The sequence below is a fragment of the Eretmochelys imbricata genome, chromosome 2 (genome assembly GCF_965152235.1).
Source record: "Eretmochelys imbricata isolate rEreImb1 chromosome 2, rEreImb1.hap1, whole genome shotgun sequence".
Lineage (NCBI taxonomy): Eukaryota > Metazoa > Chordata > Testudines > Cheloniidae > Eretmochelys > Eretmochelys imbricata.
In genome coordinates, this window is record NC_135573.1 from 227,422,273 (window position 1) to 227,434,387 (window position 12,115).

A 12,115-nucleotide genomic window follows, 5' to 3' on the forward strand; every position below is an offset into this window, starting at 1 on the left:
TTTTTAAGTAAGATAATGAATAGCCTTCTTGTGGTTACTACACTGAAGTATTTGGATATAATTTACAATTACATGTTTCCAAAACATCCCAGTACAACTGTCCTTGTGGCTGGGATAATTGGCTAACCACTGTTGAAAGTTAATCCCTCTTACATACTTGGATATGCCAAATAGCACCAATTTTTAAATTATTAATCATATTTATTACGGTAATGCCTAGGGGCCAACCAAGAATGAGGCCCCATTCTTCTAGGCACTGTATGAACACAGTAGCGGACAGTCCTTGCCACAAAGAGCTTAGTCTAAATAGATGAGAGAGGATGGGGGAAGAGGTAGAGCACACAAGCATGTGAACACTGTAATGGCAGCAATGTCATATGAATTCCACAATTTTTTGCAGGTTGGGAGGGGGAAGGGTGAATTAGGAGGCAATTTGTTAAATGGAAATTAAAGTGAAGGAAGAGGGGGCATTGAAGAGAGCGTGAGAGAGGCAGAGTAGGGGAGTAGTGGGCAAAATGGGAAAGTTCGGAGTGACGTTGAGGTGAAGAGACTGTGAGAGAGGACAAGGGTTGGAGCAGACAGCCAATCAGAGCAGAGAAAGTCCAGTCAAAGCTACTCCAGCTGCTCCTACTGGCTGGAATCTCTGATTGGTTCCTTCCTGCAGAGAGTGAGTGAGTGTCTATCTCTCCCCTGCACAGTTTTAGATCCAGGGGCAGCACACTGGTGGGGAGGGATCACTCTAGCTTAGCCCCATTGTACTCCCTCACCCATACGCAGCAATCCATGTTTTAGCTGCTTCTGCAGATGCTCCTTTTGCCTTCTTCCCAATATTCAGAATCTCACTTAAGTCCTGTCTCCCTGCTGCTAAAATTTGGGATCCTGCCAAAAATTAGCAATTGCATTAATAAATAAAGGAAACACTGAGTTTGGAACAGAAGCTTGTTTCTCACTTTATTAAAAGTGGATACATTTACTCATGGTACAAGACTATTCATTACAATGATATTTAACAACTTTTTTTTTTTACTCTAACCATCCCCCTCCCAATAGTTTACACCCCTTCCTCTACAACCTCATTATTTTATTTTCTCTCTTGTCTTGTTCTCGCAGGGTATTTTCAGCTATTGTATTTGGTGCAATGGCACTAGGACAGACCAGTTCATTTACTCCAGACTATGCCAAAGCCAAGATGTCAGCAGCACACTTGTTCACGCTGTTTGAAAGAGCCCCCTTAATAGACAGTTACAGTGATGAAGGACTGAAGCCTGTAAGTTGATCATTGTATTATGGACAATATCACCTACTACACTAACTAATGTCAACACTGAGGTTTTCTTCCCCCACTCACAAGTTAAGTGTTTAGATTAACTGATCCTTGGGGCCATTAACTTTGTGTTTCATCCAGAAACTATGTGGGACAAATTCTGCTTCTGCCTGGTCCTTCCTTGCATTTCTTTGTGGAGAGCCCCCTGCAAGGGCCAGTGAAAATGGGAACAATGCTGCAGAGGCAGCCAATTTCTCCTCTATGCAGGAGGAGCATATCCATGCACTGACAATGAAAATATAATCAGGCTTTATATTAACGTTGTAAAATGTTTTGGGATTCAATTTATATACAAGACGCTAATAATAAATGTTAGTGTGCTATAGGAGCTAAGAAGTTGGTGAATCTAGGTGGGCATCACTCAAAGAGGCAGACAGGACAATAGCAGTTCAGTATATTATTTTTATTGTGGTATTGCACACAAATAAAGATGGCAGGACTTTGCTCCAAGGAATTTACCATCTGACTAACACTTCTAATTTTTAAAATAATAGCAACAAGGTCTAAGAAAATGCTGTTAACACTTACCAGGAATCATAAGTTTGACAGTAAGCATTTGGGTGCATATATGGTAATGATAATTGTACTGTAATTTAATTTGAAAAAAAACCAAAAAACTCTAAAGTAGGATTGCTTTGATACACAGGCCAAGAATATCAGAAGTGGCTATTGTTCAGTGCTTACCTTGAGATTCTGAAAGGGGCCTGATTTACAGAAAGCATTAGATGAAGCTGGTGATCCAAAATTAGCATCATTTTTGAAAATTTGGGCTTACATTAAAACTGGTGTGAAGCAGAACTAGCAGAATCTCTGTCTTCAAAATAATTTTACACTGTTAATTTTTGAAACGTCACAATAAGGACCAGATCCTGGCTGTATTGAAGTTGAATGGCAAAACTCCCATGGAAACCAGTAGGAACAGGATGGTTCTAGTTCTCTGTATATTGTTTTACGATGTATCAGAATTTTCCTAAAAATTGATCAGATGTTACCATTTCAATTATAGGATATATTCGAAGGCAACATAGTATTCAAAGAAGTGACATTTAACTATCCAACTCGACCAGATGTCCAAGTGCTTCAAGGCTTGAATATTAAGGTAGAAAAGGGACAGACCCTGGCGCTCGTAGGCAGCAGCGGCTGTGGAAAGAGCACTGTTGTTCAGTTGCTTGAGAGGTTCTATGATCCTCTTGGTGGAGAAATGGTGAGTGATTCCTTGCAAGAACCTGGTTAAATGAGAACTTGCCTATCTCATTCTTGTTACTATAATAGAATGCAATAGGTACTTTTGATATTTTTGTATTCTTTGTGAAGATTAAGTGGAGGTACTAGCGGACTTTTAGGGTTCTGTGTGTAGCCATAGCGAAGGTAGGAAGAATGCAAAATTTTCCACACTTCTCCTGTCATTCTGAGTTAAGGGAAATGATTCATGGATGAAAATTGCTACATGGGCCTGATCCAGAACATACTGAAGTCAGTGGAAAGACTTCCACTGAATTCAATGGGATTTGGATTGGGCCCTATGATGGCTAATTATTATAAACCCATAAAATGTATTAGATGCAGATACTTATATAGTGTACTAATATAAATGCCCCTCCCTCCTGTATCTTAAAACTATGAGCAGCAGGGAAGTATGGGACCTTTGCTCCTTATTTTTAATGTTAAATACCAAATTTATGCAATTTAAAGCGCATCCAGACACCATCGTAATGAATATTTCCTAAATGCTTACAATAATCTAGGTTTCAAATGTGTGTAAAGTGCATATAAAACCTCCCCACTACATAATTAATATTTAAAAAGCACTTTCATGTCAATTTTTATGACATAGCAAATAAAGGTTCGTTACTTGTGACCAGAGTTCTTCAAGATGGACTCTGCATATTCCCACTCTTGGGATGCTCTGACTGGATGCAGCCAGGATAGTGGAACCTTCTAGTAGCAGTGCCAGTTATGGCGCCCCACCCCCTTTCCCTTGCCCTTAGTGTTTGAGTGCGTCCTGAGAGCATGCTTATGAAAAGGGGAGTGGCACCTGTTGCTGCCTCAGTTCCCTTCAAATACTAAAGCAGAATATTGATTAACCCTAAAAGTAGGACTCTACAGAAGTGGGGAAGGTTGGTGGGGAGTGTGAATATGCAGAATCTATCTTGAACTCTGGTTACAAGTAAATAACCTTCATTTCCTCTTCAAGTGCCCTCTGCATATTCCTGCTCTGGGGATAGTTTGGCAAGCAGTACTGTAAACTGGAAGAAGGGAGTGGAGTCCTAATTAAACAGCAGTTGGAGCATCACTCTGACAAATTGTGCACCAGACCTTGTTACCACATCCAAAGCATAATGTCTTGTAAAAGTATGAACTGAATTCCACATGCCAGCCTTGCATATCTCAATAAGAGGAATATGTTTAGTGAATGCTGCAGTTGTAGCAACCGCTCTAGTAGAATGGGCTCTAAGTGGAACAGGAGGAGAAAGTGAAGCTCCATTATAACACTTGAATACACAGTCTGACCCATCTGGACAGGCAATGTGCTGAAATGGTCCAACCCTTAAAAGTACCAGCATACGAGTTAAATACATTCTGTCCAAGTAATATAAGACTGTTCTAGTCCTATCCAAGGAGTGTACTCTAGATTCCCCTTTACTTGTATGAGATTTAGGGGGAAAAAAATACAGGTAAATTAATACTTTGATTAACATGAAACTTGGAAACCACTCTGAAAGAATTTAGGGTGTGCTCAAAAAACACTTTATCTTTTTGAAAAGTAGTATAACAGGGTTCTGCCATCAATGTATGTAACTCGTTAATTCTTCTAGCAGAAGTGAAGGCTACCATACAAGCGGTCTGTCTAGAAAGATGAATCAAAGAACAGCTCGCTTGAGGCTTAAATGGGAGGGACATAAGTTGTGTTAAAACTAAGTTTAAATTCCATGGAGGGGGCCAACTCCCATACTGGGGGATACAAATTCAATACACCTCTTAAACAAAGTTTCACCAACTTGTGCAAGAAGATGGATTTTCCATTAGCATGAGTATGGAATGCTGCTATTACTGCTAAATGGACTTTAATGGAGGAGAGAGACAACCTCCTCTCACCCCGGTTTTTAAGTACAAATATTCCGAAACAAGTTGTATGGGAACTGAGACTGGGTCAACATCCCTATCGGTTGCCAGATAACAAATTTTTTCCATTTATAATTGTAGCGTCTCCTGGTAGGTGCTTTTCAAGCATTAATACGAACTTGCTGCACCTCAACAGAGCATGGTCTTTCTGAATCTGTTGAAGTCCTATTGCCCACGCTGTTAGATGTAATGACCGATGATCTGGGTACAAATCCTCCCCACTCTGGACAGTAAATCTGTTGATAGCAGGAGCATCTTGTATTTGCCATTGGATAAATGGAGTCACTCCATGTATCATTGTTGCCACAGACATGCTGGAGCAATTAAAATTATCCTGGCCAAATCTTGTTTTATTATCTTTTTTTAAAAAAAACTTTGAGGATTAGAGGCAATAGGAGAAATGCATACATCAACACCATTCCCCAGTGTAAGAAAAATGCATCCATCAATGATAGACTGTCCAAGCCTTCTCTTGAGCAAAAAGAGGGACATTTTGTATTGAATCTGGTGGCAAGCAAATCTGTCTGGAAATCCCCAAAGCCTGAAAAAGTTTGGAAAAACTGCATCTTTTACAGACCATTCATGCATCTGCAAGGAGTCCCTGTCCAGACTATCCATGATCTCGCTGTTCTTCCACAATATGCAAAGCAATTGGGTAAATGTTGTATAGGACGCACCAGTCCCGAAGCTTTATTGCCTTGTTGCCTAGCGGTGACAATCAAGTTCCTCCTTGTTTGTTCAAATATACTGTGGACATGTCATCCATAGTCACCTGAATTACTGCATCCTGTATCTGCAGAAGAAATGCTTTGAGAGCCAGATGGATGGCCCTGAGTTTTAAGATGCTCATGTGTAACAAGGATTCTCTAAAAATACCATATATCTCAGTTGAAAAGGTTGAAGAGACGTTCCCACCCCAGCCTGTCTTAGACGCATCTGTGGTGACTATTAATAAAGGAGGAAGTGGTTTAAACTATACTCCTTTGACATTTTGTGGTTTCAGTCACCACTTTAGAGAGAGTCTCATAATTCCAAGGAAAATTTGTATTTTTAGCACACTGTCCACACTAGGTTTGAAGTTTTCATAGCCACTGCTGAAGTGGCCTCATTCTGAGCCTGACCTATGGAGTCATGTATGTTGTGAATGCCATAAGACCTATAACACCAGAAAGCTGAGATGGTTGTAGAAGTAGTTTCAGTATAGTGGTGGTTTAGTTTCAAAAACCTCTGTTCCAGAAAACATCCTTTCCTTTATGGAGTCAAGGATCGCCCCAATGAAGGGAGTACTTCAAGATGGAATCAGAAGAGACTTCTCTTTGTTTATAAGTTTCGAACAAAGAACAGGTTATCTGAATGGCTGTACTAATTCCTTTTCTGACAGAGCCTTTAGCCACCTATCATTTAACTCAGGAAGAAAATCCCTTGTCTTCTCAAATCCACTGCTACTGGAGCCAGGCATTTGCTAAAAACCCTGGAGAGACCAGAGTAAGACTTTGTATTAGAAATGGTCTGAACCCAGAATATAAAAGTAGATATTTGCAGTGAGATTGTCTTATGGGGATATGGAAATATGTATCCTTGAGTTCAAGATCTATGAACCAATCCAGAGTGGACAGGGAGGGAATGATTGGCACAAAAGATAACTACATTATGAACTGAAACAATCTGATGTATTGTTTTAGGTCTCTGAGATCTAAAATTGGTCAGAGACCTCCATTCTTTTTTGGGATTACAAAGAAATGGGAGTAAAACCCTTTGCATCTGTGAATTAATGGTGGTACTTCTACAGCCCCTGCATGCAGTAGAGCTTGTATTTCCATTCTTAATAATCTCTCATGGGAAGAGTCCCTGATAAGGAAGGGGCAGGAGTTTGCATGGAGGAAGGGCTTTGAATTGGACAGTATAACCTTCCTTTACTGTGTTGAAAAATCACCTGTCTGATGTGATAGTTGTCAATGTATCATAAAATTCGGATAGACAGGATTTTCTGAAATTGGTTCAAAGCTCTTGATTATCATGTCAAACCTGTGGCCTGACATTTTGCAGGGAGGATGTGGCCAAGGAATTCTTTGTCCTTATCTGGGATTTGTAGGATTTCTTCCTTTCCAGTGTTTGAGAGGATGCTTGCTGCAGTTGCTGCTATTGTGATAGTATGGTTGTCTCCTTTGATTAAAGAACAATGAAGAGGAAGAAGGTGAAACATTGCCTATGATATCTGAACACAGGTTTAGGTGTTCTCCCTCTACAAGGAGGCAGTAGTCCCAGAGATATAGTTGTGGAGCAAGGCTCTATCTTCTCCAATATCTCATCAGTTTTTGTACTATATAGTCCACCCCCTTCCAAGGGTAAGTCCTATACTGTAGATCTCATTTCCATAGGAAGAGAAGACTATCATAACCATGAATGCCTACGTAGAGCTATTGCCAATGTCACAGATCTCAGAGTTGTGTCAGATACATCAAAGATGCCCTAAAGGCATTCCTGATCGCATTTTGATCCTCTTTGATGAAAGTTGATAATGTTTTCTGAATCTCAGATGTTTGGTGAAGATTGACATGTTCTCCCACAGTTGAAACTAATACCTGGCCATTACTGCTTGACAATTTGCCACTTGCATGTTGAAGGAAGCTGAAGAAAACAATTTTTTCCCGAGATAGTCCAACTTTTTCCTCCTTTATCATAAGGAGTAGAGAGTGTTCAAAAACCTAGGTCAGGTCTTCAAACATTGCTGCTATAACAAGAGACTCTCTCTGGTGGAATTTGGTAGAACTTGTCAGCCTTTTTTGAAATCAGTTGGCATGGTGCTGGATTAGAGACAAAGGAATTTTTGCCTTTACATGGGCAATAAAACTGCAGACGCAGACCCAGAATGTCAAAAACTGTATGTGTGGCCTCCTTCAAAGCCACCTAAGGTAATTTTAAAGTGGATGCCATTCTGTCCACTAATTTGTGAAAGTGAATTGCATTGCCCGAAGGAGGAGATGCCGTTGTTACTTCCACATGGAGATCAGGAGATGAATCGCTTTCTGGTTCCAACCATGTAGCAGGGTCCCCTTTGATTCTGCCTCTGCTGTGAACTGCAGCCACTGGGAGCTGTGGGCGGCTGTGCAAATGTAAACAAACTGTCTGGCAGCCCGCCAGCGGATTACCCTGATGGGCTACGTGGTTGCTCACCGCTGCTCTAGGTGCTTACAAATTGATAGTTAAATAATTTGTTCCAGTATCTTTCCAGGTATCAAAGTCTACATCTTACAAGGATGATTATAATCCTGTGTTTGAAGGGAAATTTCTTCAGACTGGAAAGCACTCACAATCTAAGGGCTTGACTACATGGGAAAGTCTTGCCAGTTATACCAGTATAATTGTAGCAGTTTAAATTCAGAACTTTACTTATACCAGTAAAACATTGCCTTGTAGACAAATAATTTTACTCAATTCTGCAGTGTTTGCTTTGTGTATTACTTTATTTATTTTTTATAAATATGTACAATGTTAGAAGGAATAAGGCTCAAGGTTAGAAAGCTAGTCTAAGGAACTGAGATTGGAGGCTTGAATTACCTCCTTTGAGATTTCCTTACAAATAAACTGAAGCTAGTAAAATCATTGTATAAAGTATTTTGCAAAGAATTGTTGATATTAGCTATACAGAATGGGAAAATTAATGTAACGTTTTTCGTGTAAGTCAAAGCTTCCCTATCTCTGACATTTAAGTATTCTTGCTTTTTAGCTGCTGGATGGCCAAAATGCAAAGTCATTAAATATCCAATGGCTTAGAGCTCACATTGGTATTGTCTCACAAGAACCAATCCTGTTTGACTGCAGTGTTGCTGAGAATATTGCATATGGAGATAACAGTAGAGAGGTGTCATCTGAAGAGATTGTAAATGCAGCAAGAGCAGCCAACATACATTCCTTCATTGACTCTCTGCCAAATGTAAGTTAAACCTTTTTTGTTTCTTACTCAAAAAGAAAGGTGACTTACAAAGAAAAATAAAAAGGATGCCCTTTTATGCCCTTTTATGCTTCTCTGGGATGTATAGGGAATCTAAAAGGATTTGTTTTTTCCATGCCTGTTTGTTACATTAGAAATTCAAGTCTTCTCTACAACATTTTTTTCGGGAAGACTCCATGGGCCAGTGGAGAACTAGGCTTATGAAAACAAGCATGTGAAACCTTGAGAGATTGAGAGAGAGAAGTGCTTTTAATTAAAGATTGTTTAAAACGTTTTGTTAGCCCTTAGTTATCTAAAACACTTTGTAGAATTTATCTTTGTTAAAGGTTCAGTTAGGGGCTGAGAACATTGCCAAACTGAATCATACAACAAATCATATGCAATCCTTACAGTGTAACAAATAAAAGCTAGTGCAGACTTTGAGGGAGCACCGACCAGTTCATTAGTAAACAGCATGCATATTTTAAAAGCTAACATTTTTGGATGCCACAAGTCAGATGTGACACTCAATTAGATATGTACATAATTTAGATTAAAACTGTAATATTTTTTAAGTTATGATTTTCCCTTCAAGGTGAAATCACGAGGGGAAAGATCGTCCAGTGGTTAGGATGCTAGCCTGGGACTTGGGAGACAATAAAGGGGTAGTTCAATTTCTTGACTTGCCACAGACTCCTGTGTGAGCCTCTCAGTTCCCTTCTGTAAAATTGGGATAATACACTTTCCTACCTCACAGGAGTGTTTTGAGGATAAATACATTAAAGATTGGGATGTTCAGGTAGTATGGTAATGGAGGTCATATAAGTACCTAAGATGGACAGATGTTTGTGGCCTTCAATAATTGTGGTCATCTGCTTTCAAAGAACTGCTGAAATAAAATGGCCAAGAGTAGAAAGCACATGCTCTATTGGACTCTGTGATTTAAGTCCAAATCCAGGCTAAATTGCTGGTGGGATGCACCTTCTAAACTTGTATTTATTGTATTTAGAAATATAATACCTGTGTGGGAGACAAAGGAACTCAGCTCTCGGGTGGTCAGAAGCAGCGTATTGCTATTGCTCGGGCTCTTGTACGTCATCCTCAAATTCTGCTACTGGATGAAGCCACATCTGCTCTAGATACAGAAAGTGAAAAGGTATCTTGTTTGTGTACACAGGGGGAATCTAAAACCATGGCTGTTAACGCAAAAATTGCAATTACTACTTTGATTTTCATAAATGCCTGTAAAAGTCCAAAGTCTGGAAATCTGGAACTTTTCTACAAGTGAGATGCATATACATTGAGGCATTATCTCATTTGTATAAATGACAGCAACTGTCTAAATCTAGATTACCCAGATCCAAATGTCTTACTATGAAACTGTCTTCAATTACTCTTCTATTGCCTACAGATGTCAGAAGAATTTAAAAGGCTAGATCCTGCTTCTTCCTCTTTCTCCCCCATAAACACACTTGGCTAAATCTCCCTCTCCCCAAGGACGCTGGCACGTCTAGGCCCTCACTCCAGTTAGGGCAGGCCTTCTGGAACACAGACCCCATCTACAGCAACACTCTAATCAGCACACAACTCTCCTCCAATCATTCAGCTGGGCCCTAGAGCTTCATCCCCAAGTCTTCTCTCCCATAGAAGAACAGCTAGAGTGACACACTACACAGGATATATCTCTATGGCAGTAGGCTGGTTGGAGGCAGTACTGTAAAAAACATCTTTGATTGGAGTCCTCCAGGATTCGAACCATAGAGTAGTAGCTCTGAGTTGAGACAGCAGGTTCAAACAGCTGCTCTGGATCTTGGGGAGGATACCAGAAATCAGGAGTCTCCTGTGTGATCTGGGAGACTTGGCAGCTCTGAGAAATATTTCTGGGAAACATATTCTCCAATTTTAAGTCTTGGTTTAGTCAATTATTTTTTACTATACTCTTTGCTTTCCCCCTCTCCCTCCCCCATTCTTCCTCATGTGGTCATTTCTGAAAGGAAAGAACCTCATGGCTTTTTGTTTGCTTTCTTCTTTTTGTGCTTTTAGGGTGCACTTGGGTGGCATTTTCAAGCTTTCCCCTGCAACCATGACAGCCAGAGACTTGCTTCCTTTATAAAAATGGAAGCTGAGATCCTCACATGATCACTTTTCTCCAGGAGCTGGGCCTTTAAGAAAAATACTTATCACAAGACTTGCTATAAAGTTATGAGATTTGCAAGAATACTGATTCAGTGTTGCCAATGCTCACAACTTTATTGCAAATCTCTCGGTATTTGTTGTTGATCTTAGTCCCAGCTCCTGCAATCATGTGATTGTGTGAGAAATTCAGCTGTCATTTAAATATTTTCTTGGTTTGTGAGAAAAGCTTGAAAACATGACCCAAGTGCATCCTAAATGTGCAGAAACCAGAAGACAAATAAAACCAACCCCAAATAGTATTTCTTCAAAAATCTCAAGATTTATTTAATGAGAAATTGTGGCCTGTCTCCTGATTTTTGACAACTTGAAGTTGACAGTACTGATAGGTGGCCCACTGCTTCAAAAACAGGTTTCTCTGTAGTTTTAAAGTGAACTTAGTGCTCATGAAATACTGGAATGACTTCCTTACAACAGCAGCAATACAAGCATTCCACCACTTCTTAAAACTGGCCTAAAATGAACCAGCTCTGTGCCTGTACAATACTTGATCTTTCTGCTGAGATTGCCAACAAGGCTGCCAGCTGTGGTGATTTTGGTGATGTGGACACAGGTCCTTTAGCAATTCTCCTGAGATGTTCACCACCTTAGTTCAAATAGGTATCCAACCATTTGTCAATAGTAAGAGCTCTTGCTCATTGTGAACACAAGCTAGATTTAAAACAGGAAGCTAGACATTCATCCCATTACTATTCCCTTGAGCCATTCAGCCTCATCTCTCTCACTGGTAATTTACAATTTAAATTAAAAGATATCAGATCAGATACCTCACTTACTAACAGCTGGAAGGGGTTTCTCTGCATTACTTGCCAAATAAGTTAAAAATGTATCTTCTGCTTTGGTAATTGAACAGGTTGTCCAAGAAGCACTGGATAAAGCAAGACAAGGTCGCACCTGTATTGTAATAGCTCATCGCCTGTCCACCGTGCAGAATGCTGACAAGATAGCAGTAATCCAGAATGGAAAGGTCGTTGAACAAGGAACACATCAGCAACTCTTGGCTGAAAGGGGCATCTACTATTCTCTAGTTAATGTTCAAGCTGGACCATGAAACATGAATTAAAAGCAGTTTAAAACATATTAAATTAAATTAAAAACATATTTCTGAAGTGTTATCGTGCAATTGTTTTAATATTTTGCAAAAGACAGTATTACCAACCAGTCTTAGTACCTTTTGTTTTCTGGAAACCCTGCAAAGAGAAGAGGTCCTGTTAAACCCTGGAAAGCCAAGAAACACTGAACCAAACATATATCAATGTCCTCAATTATTTCATAATCTAAACACTTAGGCCTGCAGCTCCAGCCACTAAGAGTTCTGTTACTGGTTCTGTCACTGTCTTAACCTGTTACCACAACCTGGCCCCGTTTCCTTCTAATCTGGATGGATACAAGTTTGTTGTGAATGGATCCAAACCCTAAATCCCATGTGCTTCTAAGCCTCCCTGAGTTTGAGTAGTGACTGATCCAGAGCTAGTAACAGTGATCTCTCAGGTACACTGCCAGGTGCAGACCTGATATGTGTCACCCTTGGGCAGGGATGCCCC

General features: G+C 40.0%; 1 protein-coding gene across 1 annotated transcript in view; it reads left to right on the plus strand.

Annotated features, from left to right (window-relative positions):
* ABCB1 (ATP binding cassette subfamily B member 1) overlaps positions 1–11,622 on the plus strand; it is a 67,295-nt gene extending 55,673 nt beyond the window's left edge. The window contains exons 24-28 of the mRNA XM_077809428.1: positions 1,111–1,267; positions 2,331–2,528; positions 8,175–8,381; positions 9,388–9,534; positions 11,425–11,622. Of these exons, the coding sequence (XP_077665554.1) occupies positions 1,111–1,267; positions 2,331–2,528; positions 8,175–8,381; positions 9,388–9,534; positions 11,425–11,622 (907 nt within the window). The remainder of the gene's footprint in view (positions 1–1,110; positions 1,268–2,330; positions 2,529–8,174; positions 8,382–9,387; positions 9,535–11,424) is intronic.
* Positions 11,623–12,115: the final 493 nt, after the last annotated feature.